This window comes from Leptodactylus fuscus, chromosome 5 (assembly GCF_031893055.1).
Source record: "Leptodactylus fuscus isolate aLepFus1 chromosome 5, aLepFus1.hap2, whole genome shotgun sequence".
In the NCBI taxonomy this organism is placed as follows: domain Eukaryota; kingdom Metazoa; phylum Chordata; class Amphibia; order Anura; family Leptodactylidae; genus Leptodactylus; species Leptodactylus fuscus.
Genome location: NC_134269.1, coordinates 154900972 through 154920267, shown reverse-complemented (window position 1 = coordinate 154920267; position 19296 = coordinate 154900972). Strand labels below are relative to the sequence as shown.

Below are 19296 nucleotides of genomic sequence, written 5' to 3'. Positions count from 1 at the left end.
ACACAGAAGAGAGCTAGAAACAGGGCCATGGAGAAACACATATTGTTACATCATCATATAGTTGGGTGTATTGTAGTTGCATTACAGGCCTATAAATAATGATATTCATTAGGCATTGTCACTATTTTCTAATTCTAATGTAACTTATTAAACATTTTTCCTACCCAGGCTTACCAAATCATCTGGCAAATGATGCATCATAATCTCTCCGAAAATGGACACCATGATTCTTCATCTGCTTCTTTTTAAGGGTCTTTTCCAGGTATGATCATAATTAGACATCTCTGCATATTCCAAAACTGCCATCCAAGACTTCAAAGGAGAAAGATGCATGCCTGCATAGTCAACTTTCCATTGATTTCATGGGAAAACAGACCACTCTGATATAACAAAGGACCCTTTATCTCCCAATTAGTTAGAGTTTCAAGGGTGGGACCTGCCAAGTACTTGTGGCATAAACGGTGTAAGATCTTTTTAGCTTGGCATGTTTAGATATGTGTGATGAGATGATAAGCTTATCAAGCCAATATTGTCTTGCGATATTGTGACACAAAGTAATATCCTATGTGTGTCTATGTCTGGGCACCCAGTGGCTAGGAACTAAATTGCAGCCTTTGAAGGATTTTGTTACTTAAAAGCTTGTGCATAATAAGATCTACTGCATATATCATTGGATTAGTAATAGTTATCTAATGGATAGTTTTCATTCAATTACAGTAGGGCTCTCTCTTATACGTATATAAAAGATCATACAGCTAGGGAATGGTTGGTGAGACATCTGGCCTCTAGGTGCAGTGTTCCTTGGCAAGCACCAATAAATTTCTTTAAGACAACTTCATCATCAGCATCAATACAAATATAAACATATTAACTTTGAGTGGTGTAGAGACTTAATTGTATATACTATGACCTAGTTTTGTTTTGTTGTACATGAACTGAGTATTTCACAAGCTTATGTGAATATTTCACCTTAAAGCAATATTTTTTTAGATGGTACAGAATGTGCAGTGTGGCAAGAAGGGCCCGAAAAATGTTGCACTTAGAATTGAGTGGGATAAGTTTCCTGAAAATAAGACTCCTGATAGTTATTTTGTGCTATATCACATCTATAATCGCACACACCAACAGGTAAGCGCTTGTATTGTGTGAATGTAACATTAAAGGGGTATTTCCACGTCGTATACTCACCAGTCTTCATTGCTGTAAATTCTTCTGTCTTCCTGCTTTGTTGTGTCATTGGTGGGCGGGGTTACATATGCAAGGCCCTGCGTGCACGCTCATAGACCAGTCTAGCCTTCACAATGTGAATACAGACCCGGCATCCGCCTCTCTCTATTACAGCGGATGCCGGGTCTGTATTCGCATTGTGAAGGCTAGACTGGTCTCACTATCTATGAGTGTGCACGCAGGGCCGGCGGCATCTTGCCGCTGGCTTTGCATATGTGAATACAGACCCGGCATCCGCTGTAATAGAGAGGCGGTTGCCAGGGATGGTTAGACGCCGGCACAGATGTACAGATGCCTGCAACCTCGCTATGCTCCTGCCCTGCATGAAGCCAGCAGTGGCAGGAGTGATGCTGTTATTCTGCTCCTCCCCCCCCCCTTCCCAAATAGCAGCATCGCTCCTGCCACTGCTGGCTTCATGCAGGGCAGGAGCATAGCGATGTTGCAGGCATCTGTGCCGGCGTCTAACCGTCCCCAGCATCCGCCTCTCTATTACAGTACTATGTACTGGCGGCCCCTCCCCCCCAAAGGGTAAATTATCCCCCCCCTCCAGGCTCGCTACCGTGCACTTAGCCCCTCCCCCCCTCAGAGCAGCAAATACATCACTTGACTTATCACCAGATAAGTCACGTGATGTGTAAAAAAAACCCCTGAATAAAGTAAGATAGTGGACAAACAAAGCAGTTTTGCTGAAGCAATGTATTTAGTCTTACATCCACATTATCAAGCAGTATAGATAGGATCCTTGTGATGGAACAATCCCTTTAAATTTCTAGATAATATTATGTGTTTCAGACAGTTTCTGTGCCTTGTCTGACAAGTGAGTGGGGTTTGTCAGAAAGGATTTGGGCTTATCAGAAAATAAGTGTGGACAAAAAGAGGACCTTTTACCACCTCCACCAATTCAAGTTTTTAGCATCTGTTAGGTGCTCATACAGATGTAGTAGAGTTAACCTGACTACTCATTGTTTTTGTTGTGTTTTCTGACAAGATATCATGATGTAGTAGATTCACCAATTGCCGAAATTTGACTTTACTCTACTCAGTTTGTGCAGACATGAGAATTTACATCTCCATCTCCGTTTTCATCTCCATAGAGAGCACCAGTGGTTGTTCAGCTAGCTTACAGTCCCTTCATATCATTGAATAACTTATACCAAGAAGAAGCTTATAATGTCACCATAAAATCCATGAAAGATGGCAACATGTTAAGTGTTATATCATTTTTAATACGTAAGTACACAAAGATATAGAGGTTATCTGTAAGTTACAGTCACACATATTCCCTACTGACTCTGTTTTTATTGCATATTTACTATATACTTGCAGTATGGTGTGGACTGGATTTTTAATGTTTTTTTTTGAAAATGCAGAAAAAGCAGACCAGAAAAAAAGCAACTAATGCATATGTTTTTCCATTAACATTTACAAGATCTCTGTGGAAATAGAGACCCTTAGGTATTAAGTCCCAAAGCAGCTGCTATATCTGCTACCGAGTGGCGTAAGTAAGAATGGTGGGGCTCCATGGCAAACTTTTATATGGCCCGCCCCCTCGAAAACCGCCTCCCTTCCCACCCACCCGAAGACCCTGCCCCCCCCCCCGCATGCACCATTATGCTGCATAGTGGCCCCTCTACACAGTATTATGCTGCATAGTGGCCCCTGCACACAGTATTATAGCCTATAGTGGCCCTTGCACATAGTATTATGTACTGTAATACATAATACTTACTGTAAAAAGTTTGCTGCCTGGGAAGAAGGTGGGACAAGTGCCACACTCAGTGTCAGTGAAGAGTGTTCTCACAGTTCTCACTTAAAACACTCTTCACAGACACTGAATGTGGCACTTGCCCCCTTCTTCCCCAGGCTGCAAACATATTCTAATTATTGGAAAGAAGCAGGCAGCTGCCAGCACAGTACTGTGTGCTATACAGCCTGCCCTGCATGCATATGTGACCATGATCCACGTTCACCTCACCAGTCTCCACTCTCCAGAAGGGATCAGAGCTGCGCTGCTTTCTCCACAGAATGGATCCTCCACAAGAGCTATCTTCTTCCTTCACAATGTCTCGTGCCCCCAGCGTCAGGACACTCACTGAGGGAGGGGACATACTGTGGAAGGTCCTCTTCAATCTTCAACAAGAGAAAAAAAACCCTTCTAAGGCTAGAAATAGGACTGCCTACGTCCCTGTGCCCAACCCCGACTTCTCGAGGCCCGGATTTCGGGGCCCAGGCCTCAAAAAAAATAAATAAATTGTTGGCATTAAGTAGTCAGGGGGCCCAGGCCCCTCAAGGTAGTAACGCCACCCTGTGGTAGTTATGCCATTGCTGGTAGCTATTTATGGTCTCATTCAAGGCCTAATGATAGGTCATCTGTTGCATACTCCTAGATAACTCCTTTAATCCCAGATGTTTTTATATTTTTTAACCATTTATTTAATCTAGTTTAGTTATCTAGTTTAATAAAAATATGGATAGAATGCATCAATCCAAAACATTTACTACTATATATCCTATTTAAATTTAGAACTGTTTATCTTATTTATTTTCAGGTCATTGACCTCAGCTGTGATGTTTTGTTTGCAAGCTCACTACCATCCCTGTCAGCAGTTCAACTAGCAAACAAAACGTCACAACAGAATGTGAGTGAGATGTGTGAGTGCTTTATTACCTGTTATTTCATTTCAGAGAAGCGTGGAAAAAGGACGGGGTTGCATGTAAATAACAGTGATACCAGGGGCACCAATTAAAATAAAGCAAAGCAAAGGCTGCGCCAGGGAACATTAAGTATTTAGCACTGCTGTGGATATATTTGCAGATAATTTTTGGAAGCTAGATAACCCCTTTAAACCTAAGAACAGTGCTTTTTTGTTCACTTTTCAAACGGAAGATAAAGTCCTCCAGTCACAATTCTATCTTCCATCTAAAGCAATAACAAACAAGATGGAAGAAAGCTTCTGTCTTGTTTTTTCTTTACAGTGAATGATGACAGGTACAGACAGAATGTGCTCCATTTGCATCCATCATTACATTAGGTTTCAATATGTTGTTCAGATTCTTCGATGGATCAGAACAACAGACTTAAAAGAAGCTGATACCATCTTAGTTGTACTGGTCAAAAATTAAATAAATAAAAAAATAATAAAAAAAAGTTGCCTTGGAGTCGTGTTAGACTACAAAAGTTCTTGGAAGATTACCTGATATACCTGTCTGCCTGATATAGTTACAAATGTTATACTTTTTCACTTAGACCCTATACAATTACAAGATGTAACCATTGCTGTGACAACGACTTCAGTATCATTCAACTGCAGCAAGATCAGTGGAGACATTTTTGTTTCCGATGTCTTTAACTACTCTGCTGAAGCTACGATGCTGAATGACAAGTTTTACGAAGTGACCAATTTGCATCCAGGATCTCTTTACAATTTTCAGTTTGTTGTGAAACAGTATTATTCCAGCTCTATTAATGTGATTCAGAAAATGGATATTCAAGTTGAAACAGGTATGACCATTTAATATATATTATAACATCAAAAGATATCAAAAAGCTGCCACATAAAGAGTAAAGGTAGGAAATTTTGCTGCATTTTTTACAGCCAAAGTCAAGAGCGGCTCGTAAAGGAATGGGAAACATAAAAGAAGCATTTATACTTTTACTTATAGTTTTCTCTTCTGTTACTTTCACTCCTTGCCATGGCCCAAAAGTTGCAGCAAAATCTGTAATACAAAAGGCATCCTTTTCGCAATGTGGGGCCTGAGCCTTAGGGGAATTGTTTGCCCTGCTGGGGCTTTGTTCTCCATTCTAGAAAACATCCCTTAACTACTGCCAAGCTTCTGACCCCATTCCCCCATTCTTTAAGTGACATCTCCCAGTTTGTAACACTTCGGCCGGGTTCACACGATGTCTTTTGGCACGTAATGTGCCACGTAGACGCCGCGGGAGCTTTTGCGGGCCGTATACGCTCCCATTGTTTTCAATGGGAGCCGATACCGTATACGCAGCGCTATTTTGCGGCCGCCGCAAAATCACGGCCGCAAAATAGCGTCGCATATACGGTACCGGCTCCCATTGAAAACAATGGGAGCATATACGGCCCGCAAAAGCTCCCGCAGCGTCTACGTGGCAAATTACGTGACAAAAGACATCATGTGAACCCGGCCTTAGTCTGCAGCTGCCTCCATCTGAAGCTGCCTGCTCTGCTGGGTGCAGCCTGGCATCCTCAAGCATGCACAGTACAGCCAGTGCTTTTTATGGCTGATCCAGACCATGAGCAAGATGTCATTCAAGCAGTAGGGATGGAGTTGAATGACCCTCTAAAGAAGTAGACTGCTCAAAAAAATGTTCTGTATGCATTATGTATAGTACAATTACAATTAGTCAAAAGGTTTGGCAAAATGTGGCTGTATGTCAGTAAATATCATTATGTTCTTACATTTACACTCTTTCCTGATTTCAGGGCTCTGTTCTAAGGGCTGGGTTGCATATAAAAGCAGCTGCTATAAGTTGATGCATTATAATAAGCCTTGGGCAAGTGCAGAACAAAACTGTGAATCGCTTCACAATGGAGCGCATCTTGTAAATGTTCAAACAAGCGAAGAACATTCATTTTTATCTTCTTTCCTGAGTATGAAGAGTGAATTAATCTTGCTCTGGAGCGGTCTCTCTGATTTAAAGGTTTGTGCAAGTTTTTATTTTTTGCAATCTACCTACTTTACTTACTACTGATTAATAAATGGCTTTACAATATCTGCTTGTTAATGGTAAAAACTACAGAAGACTGATGAATATTCACTTATGTATTTGTATTGGTATGCAATTTATAAAATAAACTCTAGGGGAACTTGTACAAAAAAAATAGAAAAAATTATTAACAATAATCATATTATTATTGCAAAAATTTGGTTGTGGACTAAATGCAACCAGCCTCGGATTGGCCCATAGAGGAGCAGGTGAATCCCATCGATGAGGTTCTCACCCAGGAAAACTAGTGGGCCCCTGCAACCCCAACCTCTGCATGAGTGGTGCATGCCATAGTACATTCATTGCACTACATAGAGATTGGCAGTGGACAACAGCTTGCACAGCCTGTATTACAATATAATAAAATGGGTATAAGAATTCATGAATTACCCACTTTATTATATATAAATGTACTGGATGGCTGAAATGACATCTACATAAAGAAGCAGGTGACCACTACCATCCCTCCTGGCAGTGATGTAACGATCGCACAACCGGTCTGGGAGGAGTATGGGGCCCGTGGCCAGATTGAAATGACCATGATAATTTTTTGGGAAAGCCTGGTTCCCTGACCGCTATACATAATGTTAATGGAAAGGGGTTTGACTATTGCTGGGACCCTTTCCAATTGATGCCAGTCCAGGAGAGGTGGCTAAAAATAAAAAAAAATACTTATACTCACCTCTCCTGACCTCAGCATCCTTTCCGGGGCTTTTCCTGGTAGGTGACTGTGGTCACGTGCCCCCGACGTCACGGCTGGGCTCTGTGATTGGGCCACTATGATTGAGCCCTAGTGGTCACATGAGTGTAAAGTCATCATTGCGCCCCATGTGTGCCCCATGAGACCTTTGAGACCTCTGAGGCCCAATTACAGGTCCTAGCAATGACATTTGGGGCACAAGCCCTTCATCTGCAAGTCCTGTTGAGTCCCCATCGTCTCTCAGTAGGTTCGAGTAAGACCGTTCCTCTTTTATCTAGAGAGCGGTTTATTATGTGCACTTAAATTAGTGATGTTTTTTGACCGTCTTAACATGAACATTTATTATTATAATTTATACTAAAAGTTAATTTTTATCATTCTTTTGGTCCTCTGCTTGTTACAATAGATTGATGGATCATGAAGGTTATCTAATAACATAGTAATTGCATGGCTTGGCAATTATACTTTTTATAGGTTGAAGAAGAACTTTTGTGGACAGACGGATCTGCTTATTCTTTAGATTCATATGAAGTGACGTTGTTGTCGCATTTGCCTAAAAATGATACAGACTGTTATGCCCTACAGCAAAATGCAACAGGTCGAAATTATTTTTATACAGCGTTTTTTTGCCACATGGCCTTACCATATATTTGTGAATATGAATGTGAGTATCCAAGATTATCTTCTTCTTCTTCTTCTTCTTCTTCTTCTTCTTCTTCTTCTTCTTCTTCTTCTTCTTCTTCTTCTTCTTCTTCTTCTTCTATCTCTGATTGAGGCTGGGGGCCACACGTTGCGAATATGCAGCATTTTGGCGGTGGTTGAAAACTCTGCGCATTATAGTACCTGCAAAGTGAATGGGATTATGGATGATCCCATCCACATATTGCAGTAAAAAAAAATCTGCAATAAACAATCACAGTGGGGTTTTTTCTGTGGCTCGCTACATGGGGCCCTAGATTTTGTAAGGTCCCACACAGCAAAACACAGCTGAAAACACTATGAAAATAAAACGCAGCAGAGAACAAAGGTAGCATAAAAAATGCATGTACAGATGAGATTGAATGAAATGTCATAGATTTTGCTAGGACTGTAAAATACTGTTTTTTTTCCCACTGCCTTTTCACAAAAGCCAAAAATGATATGTTTCCGTAACATGCGGCCTCAGCCATCATGCAATTTGGGAGTATTTCTGAACAAAAAAAATATTACATTGCTTATTTTCTTTTTCTTTTGCAGTCCCAGATGTTTCAGAAAAGTTTACATATTCGGTGAAAGATGTTTCAGAGAGTGAAGTGCAGTTTAGATGGAGCCATTTTCCTTTTTCAGCTGAAATAGGCTTTTATCTGTATTTGAAAATTTATTCCAATAGTTCAAATGGGTACTTTGAAAATATAAGGCAAAATTCTACAAATATCTCCATTCAGAGCCTGAATCCTGGACTCAAGTATCATTTTATTTTGTGTATAAAGGATGACACAGGGTCACAGTATAATTTAAGTCCAGTTATCTCAATACTAACAAGTAAGTTAAATGTATGTGTCAAAATCATGAAGTCAAAGTGTTAAAATGTGTTTATGGCACTAGTCATAAATTCAAAATCTGCAATCTAAAAGTGACATTTTCGGGAGCTTTTTGCAATTTTAATGTGCTGGGATGGTGCAGGGGGTACATTTGTAGACAAAGATCATATTGGGGTACAACTCTAATTAAATTTAATTTCAATTTGTTTAACTTAAATTCTCTTATTTGTCTGTTTTTCCTTTTAATTCTTTTACCAGGACCTTTAAATCCCAGTAATTTGAATGTTGTAAACATATCATCATCTTGTATATCTCTGAATTGGAAACCACCAACAAGCCCATTTGGCAAATTCATCTGTGGCTACCATTTAACTGTCTGGGACATAGAAGAAAACTCAATTTTATCATTCATGAAAGAATCGAATCACACTTCAACTACTATTAAAAATTTGAAACCATATCATAAGTACAAGATATTTGTACAAACTATAGCAGAGACTGGAAAATTAAGTTCTTTGGAAAGGAGCTTATCATTCATAACAGGTATAGTATATATTGTTAGTGTATATCGAACAAGACATTTAGGTCCATGCCAAACAATTTGTCTTCCATGGCATTTTAAACTGTTGTGAATATTGAAGCTGTTGATAAAGTCATAAAACAGTAATACGTAGTAATGATGTCATACTGTAGAAATAATACACAGATATTGGGGCAGATTAACTACTATTGTCTGATTTAGTGCAAAGTCAGACTAGACAGTCTTTAACCTGACCCCGATTTTCCAAAGGGTTACTGTTTGAATATCAGCCAGTGTTGGGGTATTAAAGGGAAATAACCACTTCTAAGTTTCCGATTGCTGGTGGTCTGGCTGCTCCATCACAAGAATGGGTTTCTTCAAGTATCCCATGTAACTGAAATGGTGGTGAGTATGCATGACTACCAATGCATTTATTTTTAAGGGACTGACAGAGGTACATGACTATGTGAGTCCTTTACTAATTTCCCCACCTTGTGGTTGTGGCCCTGGGCAATAACCATGATGTAGACATGACTAGTGCACACTAAAGAATACACTTTCACTTGTGGCTGTAAACATGCACACATGATTCAACAGTACAACAGCAAGTGAACACATAAATGTACCTTCTCAAGGCATGATACCAATATACATATTGTTTTCCCAATGATTTTTCATTGGTTGTTTTCTTTGATAAGATATATCATGCTGCTGTTTGAGTTAACTCTTATACATCCATGTCCTTTAATCAGTTAACTAAATGTAAAGTGGATTAGCAAAGATTATACAAAATTGCTATAGCAAGGTTTATTACAGATGAACCAAGCTATTGGCAGTTAACAAGGAGCAATATAGTTCTTAGTGAGTTAGATATTTCCTCTGTCCATATTCCTTCGGGAAGGATTTTTTTCCCCTGAAATGGGGCAATTGGCATAAGCCTCATGTTTTTTTTTCCTTCCTCTGGATCATGACTGTAGGGGATTGTAGGATTATAGGTTGGACTTGATGGACTGTTGTCTTTATCCAATCTCATCTACTATGTAACTATGATACATCATCTGCACTTTGGTTGATGGCACAGAGGCAGTACTGATATCAGCATCAGGCCTGAACACTCCCATGTTTTCAACAAGAGTGGTACTGTGGGATCTCTGGGAACCCCCCCTCCCCCCAGCTCCAACTGACTATTTGCATAGTGGTTAAAACTTCTTTTTCTCGGCATTCAAGGCACAATCTCAAACATAAAAAAGTATGATTTATGTTGCAGCATCTACAGCACGAGGGTCATTCCATATCAAGTGATCCAAATAGGAATATTTTTTTTACCTGACGTCTTTAGATTTTTTTTATTTTTATTTTTTATGAAGTACAACTTAAGTTAATTACAAATAAAAAGTTTTGAATTTTTTTCTTCATCAGTTAATTTTTTATAGACTTCTAAAGTTTTGAAAACGTGTGAATTTTGGCCTGGTATGGCTTTACATTTTTTAACATATCTTAAGCTAGAATTAAGATAAATAGGTGGGAGAGGCATCATTTTTCTCAGAGCGGTACCGGCTTTCATTTGATATGTCTCAAGACGATGTTTCTTTATATTTTGTTTTGGAGAAATCAAATTCAAAATTTTGATGCGCAATTGTGAAAAAAACGTATGTTTTAAAATTGTGAAAAAATGCATTTGTGTTACTTGTGTTCTTGGTTATATTTGTACAGGTTTTCAACTTGGGACCAAATTGGGATCAATTTTTTTTAATTTTTTTTTTTAAGCCTTGAATCATCTGATTTTATGTTTGTGTGGCTTCTTTCTTTTTTCTTTTCAAATTACAACTTGCTGAATTTAACATTTATATCCAACAATAAAAAAACATAAAAAACAAATACTGTAAGTGCCAGAACAAATACATCTTATCATCAGAACACAGCTTGTTCAGCATTTTCAACCTGAATGCATTGAACAAACCGAAAGAAAAAAGCTGCTCATATCCTCAAGTGCAATTTTCTAAATAGTCTCATCCTAATTATATGTTAACAAGGTTAAAAGAACCAATATTTATAACACCTATTTCTACATGTAACAATTGTTTTTTTATTATATCACTAAACATGTAATTTATTAAGAAAAATAGTCCGGTAGATAAATCCTCATTCTATAAAATATGAACTAATCAAACAATTAATAGGAGGTTTATAAACTACCGGCCTTTTATCATCAATTTGTCCTTTCTAGTGAGTGAAATGTAATCTTGTCCATAAGCGCTTACTAGCAATGGCCATTTCCTTTTGTGTCAAAGAGTATGTACAGCCTGTCATGGTGTTAGGCTCCACCTGAGTTAATATCTGATTTTTGTTGACTTGTAAAATGTCTGGTTTTCTTGGATACACAAAGGATGGTGCTGGACCAGAAGGATGCAAAAAAGGCAATTTTATGTCTTCATTTTCACAATCTTTGGAGAGTACAGTAGCCAGCCACCAGCGCCGATCATATTCACAGGTCACATAACCAGTTATGTCATCCATTGCCAATCTTGTGCTGCCTTCTACCACTTCATGGACTTCACTGTCATTGCTGAATGAAAAAATCCTTGTTTTTATTTCTGTTTCACTACATGGAATGAAAGTGTGGTATGGCTGAGTCCCTTGGATGGGTTCTGCTTCCTGTAACCGATGTTTTAACAAACTCCTCCTCTTCATAGTCCTGGTTTGTACAATACATGAACACACCTCTGAGAGAGATGGTCCCACTCTAGTGTCATATTACAGGACCTGTATACTGCTAGTCTGACACTAGTTAACATTAACATTTTGTGAGGTGAATCATTCTCTGTACATATCTCACATATAGACCCCACACTTTTAGACCACAGGCTGAACAGATCTGAAGTCAAGATTTTCGGAATTACACTGTAATAGTTATATTTTAAAATATTATCCCATCGTGATCCCAACTTGAATTTTGGTACAGATGTGGCTAAGGGCATAGCAGGCCCATGTGCATTTTTTTGAAATTTTTAAATAAAACGTTTTTTTCGGAAATGCGTTTTAAAATTTTGCGTTTGCGTTCACATGGGTAAAATATTAACAAAGATACTCTTGTGACATATTTGGTGAAAGCCTGTATAGTTCTGAGTAGAATGGCGTTTATTTTGTTTCTCTATCTTTTTTCTAGCCTAAGTTATGAGGAGAAATGTAAAGGCAGGCAACACAGAAATTCGCACTTTTTCTGAACTTTGAAAATCAATTAAAAATTCAAAAAAATTTCTAGAATTTTTTTTTCTTCACATTTTGCATTCTCTGACACACTATTACCAAATAACAAAATCTCAAAAGAATTAAAAATATAGAGGGAAAAATCATTGGTTCACTTGACACGGAATGACCCACAATAGGGATAATTTTACAGGGTTGGGAAGGTGATAGACTCTCTCTAGGTAGGTAACCAAACAAATAAAGACAGTAATTTATTTATTAAGTGTCATTCTTTTAAACTTGATGGACGTTGTGCTTTGGAGTTTGCTGACTAGACTGGAAATAGTATAGATCAGTGCTATTCTGCCCAAGCTATAGATTTTTATAATAACAGAAAATATATAATAATCAATTTATTTTTATCTAGAGGTAAATCCATTGGATAGAATCGGCATCGAACCAAATTCTGTAGAAGAAGACAATTTAGTCCTCCAGTGGGATTCTCCTCAAGATCTTCATCAAATCTACATTCACGTCAAATCTCTTGTGGATAATTCAGAAGTCTCTTATGATGTGAATGACACTGACAATTTCCGTGTCGGAGCATTAATACCTGGAATGACCTATGAAATAGGACTTTCTGTAGTGATGAATGGAAACAGAAGTGAAATGAAAACCCTACAGCAAACACTAAGTATGTATTTTTATAGATCCTTTTTGGTTAGGTTTTTGTATAAATGTATTTAATTTAATAGAAAGTTGATAACACAAATGGCAGAGCAATAGAAGAATCATGTGGTAAGATCAATTTTACCATTGTCAGGGCGCAGTCACACTTTTGTTTCATAGACTCAGCAGTTAGAACTATAGTGATGATTAAAATTCTTTTTTCCTTCACTTATAGGACCTAAACCAGTTACCTTTGTGGTCCCAGTCAAGGAAGACACACACAACGTTGAGCTCTTTGTTCAAAAACCTGATGTGGGAATATTGGATAGCATATTAGTAACAAACACAAATGGTGACAATAGAACAGTTTCTTTGGCACTTGTGGCACATGGCAAATATCTGATCGACCAGCTTTTGCCAGGCACTGAGTATGATTTCATTGTTTACACCAGAAGTAAAGACATGCTAAGCACTCCATTCACATTATCATCAGTCAAAACATGTAAGTATGGAGTTTTATGTGATCATTTCAGCAAAATGGTAGGACAAAATATGTTTTGTAGCATATTTTGGGTACAGCAGATAAAAACTCCCAGTTGCCCAGGTAAGTCTAAGTTTATATCAGGACCAGTTACCAGATATCTGTTTATATCTGTGTCTATTATGCACAGATCTGTCATAAATTGCAGGATGAAAAAGTGCTGAAAACCCAATTTCTCCAGTCAGCAATTTCAGTATATAGATACAACTGACAAACCCCATTATAGTCTGTGTGGTACCTTGGGCTCCATTCGTGTTGTCATAGAATGGATCAGCTTCTTTCCATTTCCATTTTTCTATTGTTCTGGTCATCTGATGAACCATAAGAACGGGCAAAACTGTTCAGATGTTCCTAAGTTCTACTTATACACATGGGGCCTGCAATATATTTTGTAGAATATGGATCATCTCAGATTCAGCATGCACTGTTTGAATTGGGCTACTCTGGTCATGCAGTGAAAGAACACAAACGTTCTGTAGAGGTGTGGGGTAGGTGACCTCAAAATCACTCTTTTTTTAGTGGAGCCAGAAGAAACTTGACTGACACTTATAATATATAGGGTATAGGATATGCAGGCACACATATATCATTAAAGAGTGTGGAGGTTGCACATGAGTTGCAATACCAGTGCTGTTTCTACATAGAAGCAGCCATGTTTTATATTACTGTAACATTTCTTTAAACTATTTACTCAAGAGTTCAGCTGGAATTCTCTCTCTCTATCTATCTATCTATCTATCTATCTATCTATCTATCTATCTATCTATCTATCTGCACCTGGTGTAGTGTTTGATGGTTAATGACAGAATACAGCTTTTTGAATTGACTTTTATTAATAGATACCAGCATTTCAAGACAAAAAACACTCACTTTGTAAATGTATCCTGTATGTATATTACTTTGGAAATATTAATTTACTATTTTCTTAAATAGGCCTGGCAAGCCCAACTAATGTACGTGAAGGGGAGGTGACTGAATATACTGTACAAGTCATTTGGGACAGAGCTGAAGGAAGTTTTCAGCAGTATGAAATTATTTGCAAAAATTGTTCCAACTTTATTACAGTAAGTGGAAATATGACTTCCCAGCCAGACAGGACAGCATGTACCGGTTGTCAAAGTGACATCATTGATAAAATGCCAACTGTTTTATGTCATATTTATTGGCTCTAAAAAGCTTATTTGTATAGCTAAATATAATGTACAAATAATATTGCATTTTGTTAAAGTACTGTATAAAGGAGATCAAAGAAATGTAACCTCTTCCTGCTGCAGCTATTTTTTGTTTTTTTAATTTTTGTTTTTTACTCCCACCTTTCAAAGCCATAGCTTTTTTATTTTTCCATTAACAGATCTAGAAGCTTATTATTTGTGGATCAAATTGTACAAAATGTTAAATGGTACCATTACGAAGTACAATGTATTGGGGAGCTGGAAAAATGTTCAGAATGAGTGAGAAATAAGAACAACTGGATTTGCTCCATTTTCTTTTGGGTTTTGTTTTACATTCTTCACTGTACAGCCAAGGTGAAATGTTACATATATTCTGTGGGCTGCTACAATTATAGTGATTTGCATAATAATCTTTATGCTTTACCACCTTAACAAAACTCCAAATATGTCGCCATATTCTGACACCAGTAAAAAAAATTTATATTTCTATGTACATAGCTGTGTAAGAAGTCTTTTTTACTAGATAAGTTGTACTTTTCATTTATACCATTTTCGGGCTTTTGTTTGACATTTTGATGGTTTTTATTTAATTACTCTGTGGAGGGCTAATGGTGACCATTGTATTTTATTTTTTTTCTGTTACAGCATTCACGTATAGGACAAATATTTTTATATGTTTATAGTTTTGCATTTTGGAAAAATTAGTGAAAAGATTTTTTTGCTACCATTAATACAAATAGTGTAAAGAATGTGACAAATCATTCATAATTCCAATCAATTTTAATATTGTCTCTTTTCAAGGTTCAAAAAGTGACTGAAGAGTCAGCAGTTTTTTTGCAGTTAACACCTGGGACATTCTATACATTCATGGTAACCACAGAAAAACAGTACTTCAGAGATAGTTTACCTGTTACAATACTTATACAAACATGTAAGTATTTAACCTTTGTAAACATTAGTTATTTTGTGGGTAGCCCATTATTGGCCAACTTTACCTGGCCTAAAATTCATAATAGTAGGACACTAGAATGGTTGGGTTGGCCACTGACCTTCCCTTATAAAAAAGAAAAGCTTTATACAGGCGACATTGAAAAAGCACAGAAACCTGGACTGAAATTTTTTTTTTTTTTTCTTAAATAGAGCAACTCTTATCTACTGGTTTTGCAGGTATTGTAGTTCAGCCTCATCTACTTAAAGGCACTGATACCAGACAGACCTTGGACAAGAGTGGTGCTGTTTCAGGGAATAAAAAGCGTATCCTCACTATATAAGCCGCAACACATAGTGAAACACCGATAAAAACGCTGCCAATAAAAAAAAATGCAGCAATGTACCAGTAAAGTGATTTGGGGTAATCTCTTTCACACACTGTAGAAAAAAAGAGCTGTGGAAGCTGCTTTTTCAAAAGTGAATGCAGTCATGTTAATTTTAACTTTGGAATCGCAAGAGGTTGCCCTATAGATTTTATAGGGGAAGTTTAAAAGCAGATAAAAACAGCACATTTTTGCTGTATTTTATCACAACGCTTTTTTTTTTTACCTGTGTTTTGCAATATGGAAACTTAGTTTCTCATCTGACTTTGGCTCAAAACCCCCCATAAAAAACTGCCTAACTTGCAATAAAAAAAACATTGCATTGGTCCAAATGAAGTTAATTGAATTCCCAAATGATATAAGGGCATTCAGGTATTTCCTGGATAAAGTTATAGCAATACTAGAGTAATGTAACGTAGAATTACTAGTAACTTTATATTCTGCTATGTTTTTTGTAGTATGTTGCTTTATTTTGTTTACGCATAACCGTAAACTGTTTTTATCACAAGTTCCTAGATCTGTTACATATGTAAGCCACACAATAGATACAACATCAATAACCGTCAACTGGCAACTGACCTTTAGTGGGTTTGATGGATATATCATTTCCATATCAGCAGAAAGCACCATCAAAACTGAAATGATTCAACCAAGTAAAAGGTACTTTTGCTAGTCTAGCTTTTTAAATAGTGCATTATAGTTAAACTTTAGCTTTTAATTAGATGATACTTAAAGTTTTTTTTTCTCCAGGAATATGATATTATTTATTTATCTTTGCTGGCAGCGTCTCCACCCTCGGGTGTTTAAAGGGGATCTTTCACTACCTTTATCTGTTAATAGGCACTGCACCACTGATTCCAGTACAGTTAGAATTTTCTCTCTAGTCCTCACCATTTCCTTAGTAACAAATGCATTTAGTTTTGGTGTCTATGTTCTAATGTTAGAAGGGCAGTTTCAGGCAGAGATTGGGAAAGGAGGGGGGGGGGCACACTCAGATTTCTAATCAGAGGATGCCAGTGTCTGACCTCAGAATCACACCCCTTGGTTGCTCTTGCCTGACACCCTTCAGACAGTACAGAGCCTAAACAGCAGATAAGGCACCAAAATTAACAGCATTGATTGCTGAGGAATGGTGGGTGCTAGAGAAAAAACTGTGCCCAAATCAGGGGAGCAGCAGCTATTAACAGATGCTAACAACCAGAGTTGGTGGAAGTGGTGAAAGGTCCACTTCAATGGGGCCATGAAATAATCACTGTGACCTCTGTACTGTATACCAGGCACAACATAATGACCAGTTAAATAAATTATTTATCTGTTATTTTTGTATTTTATAGACAGTATACTTTCAGAGGCCTTTTACCTGGTGTTGAATATGTTATCAGTATTATAACAACATGTGGATTAAAGCAAAGTGCTCCTGCAGTTATACACCTCTGTACAGGTAAATGTATAAAGGATTTAACCCCTTAAGGACCAGGCCATTTTTTGGTTTCGCATTTTCGTTTTTCCCTCCTCACATTTCAAGAGCCATAACTTTTTCATTTTTCAGTTCACAGAGTCACATGATAGCTTATTGTTTGCGGGACAAATTGTACTTTGTAATGGCACCATTCAATATGCTGTGCAATGTACTGGGAAGCTGGAAAAAAATTCAGAATGAGGCGCAATTGGAGAAAAAATGCATTTGCGCCATTTTCTTATGGGTTTAATTTTTACAGCATTCACTGTTTGGTACAAATGACATGTTACCTGTGTTCTACGTGTCAGTATGAACGCGGTGATACCAAATTTATATAGTATTTGAAATTTTTTGATACTTTTAAAAAAATGATAAACTTTGCAAAATAGAAAAAAAAATTTGTGTCATCATGTTCTAACACCTGTAACTTTTTCATATTTCCATGTATGGAGCTGGTTGTGGTGTCTTTTTATGCGGGACAAGATGACGTTTCTATTGATACCATTTGGGGAAAGATCTGATGGTTTGATCACTTTTTATTCAATTTTTTATAGGAGGCAAAGTGTTGAAAAAAACGTTTTTTGGCTGTTTATATTTTTTTTGCCGCTACGCCGTTCGCAGTACGGGATAAATGTTTTAATATTCTAATAGTTCAGGCATTTTGGAGCGCAGGGATACCTAATATGTTTATGTTTAATGTTCTTTAATTACTTTTATAGCTGATCTAGGGAAAGGGGGGTGATTTGAACTTTTATATTTTTTTAATTTTTTTAATACTTTTAAAAACTTTTTTTTTTCTTCTGTTACATTTATGATCAGACCCCTTAGGTACCTTGAAACCTAGGGAGTCTGATCGCTCATACTATTCACTGCAATACTACAGTATTGCAGTGAATAGGAAAATCGCAGCACTTCTATTAGACGATGCCTCTGGCATCGTCTAATAGATCTAGTGCAGAGACAAGCCTGGAAGCCTTCAATAGGCTTCCGGCTGTCATAGCAACCGATCACCGCCCTCATGTGACGTTCAGGAGGGCGGCGATCGGGGAAACATGGCGGCGCCCATGCCGCCGGTGCCGTTTACACACTGCGGTCACGTTTGACCGCAGTGTGTAAAGGGTTAACAGCAGCGATCGGCTCGGGCACCGACCGCTGCTGTTAGTGGCAGGTCCTGGCTGTATTATACAGCCGGCATCTGCCGTGTATGGAGCGAGCTCAGCGTGTGAGCTCGCTCCATACATCCCCATGCGACCCATGACGTACAGTTACGTCAAGGGTCGCTAAGGGGTTAAGCTTGTATTAACCCTTTTAAGGATGCAAGGCAGTTTGTACGTTAATGCTTGGTGACTTTTTCATATATTTCTTCCCCATCTTCCAAAATTCATAACTTTTTCTGTCGACATAGCTACCCTGTTTCCTCGAAAATAAGACAGTTTCTTATAATTAATTATCTAACAAAATATTTGACCTTTCTTATTTTCGGGGATGTCTCATGCAGCGGCTAGAGCGGGGAACAATCAGCAGTCATGCTGATGCTTCCTTACTGGAGCGCCGACATGACTGCCGGTTGTATGTGATCCAGAAGGTGAAGGGGGGGGGGGGGTCTTATTTTCGGGGAAACAGGATATTCAAGGGCATATTCTTTGTGTGACGAGTTGTATTTTTATTTATTTATTTATTTATTTATTATGCTTACTTTTATAGTGCCATCTTCCACAGCACTTTACAGTGTTTTCATTTGCCACCATTTTGGGGTACATACAATGTATTGATTAGCTTTTATTTATGTTTTTTTGGGGGGGCCATGTGAAATAACACACAATTCTATCATAATTTTTTTTATTTGTGTGTATACAAAGGAAAGGGGGTCCGAAAGGAAATGTCTTTTCTCTGGCTGTACACAAACATATGTTTTTTTAAATGGTTTTATGACATCTGGTCAAGCAGACACAGAAGGGGGAAGAGGGGTATAGTGCCCCTGGGATAACCTTCAGAGCCAGTAGAGACAAACAGCTCTCTAAGGTGAGGGAAAGGATTCTTCTGTCCAGATAAGGATGATTGGTTCATTCCCCAACTCAGGGAGTAAGAGGACAGGGACACCCTGGCAGGGAGGTGTGGCTGAACCCTACCCTTAAGAACCTACAAGACATTAGAACTGATGTCAAATCTGTGGATCCAGCAGAGATAACTGGGTGTGTCTATTTCACTAAATACAATTACCAAGATCTTGGGACAAAGCCTTTTAAGT

At 37.9% G+C, this 19296-nt stretch overlaps 1 protein-coding gene across 1 annotated transcript in view; it reads left to right on the top strand.

Moving 5' to 3' along the window:
- Positions 1-214: 214 nt before the first annotated feature.
- PTPRQ (protein tyrosine phosphatase receptor type Q) overlaps positions 215-19296 on the top strand; it is a 228069-nt gene continuing 208987 nt past the window's right edge. The window contains exons 1-14 of the mRNA XM_075274511.1: positions 215-262; positions 991-1138; positions 2326-2457; positions 4475-4729; positions 5685-5902; positions 7143-7332; positions 7905-8189; positions 8447-8731; positions 12322-12588; positions 12799-13065; positions 14038-14168; positions 15078-15207; positions 16099-16249; positions 16924-17030. Coding sequence (XP_075130612.1) covers positions 215-262; positions 991-1138; positions 2326-2457; positions 4475-4729; positions 5685-5902; positions 7143-7332; positions 7905-8189; positions 8447-8731; positions 12322-12588; positions 12799-13065; positions 14038-14168; positions 15078-15207; positions 16099-16249; positions 16924-17030 — 2614 coding nt within the window. The remainder of the gene's footprint in view (positions 263-990; positions 1139-2325; positions 2458-4474; positions 4730-5684; positions 5903-7142; positions 7333-7904; positions 8190-8446; positions 8732-12321; positions 12589-12798; positions 13066-14037; positions 14169-15077; positions 15208-16098; positions 16250-16923; positions 17031-19296) is intronic.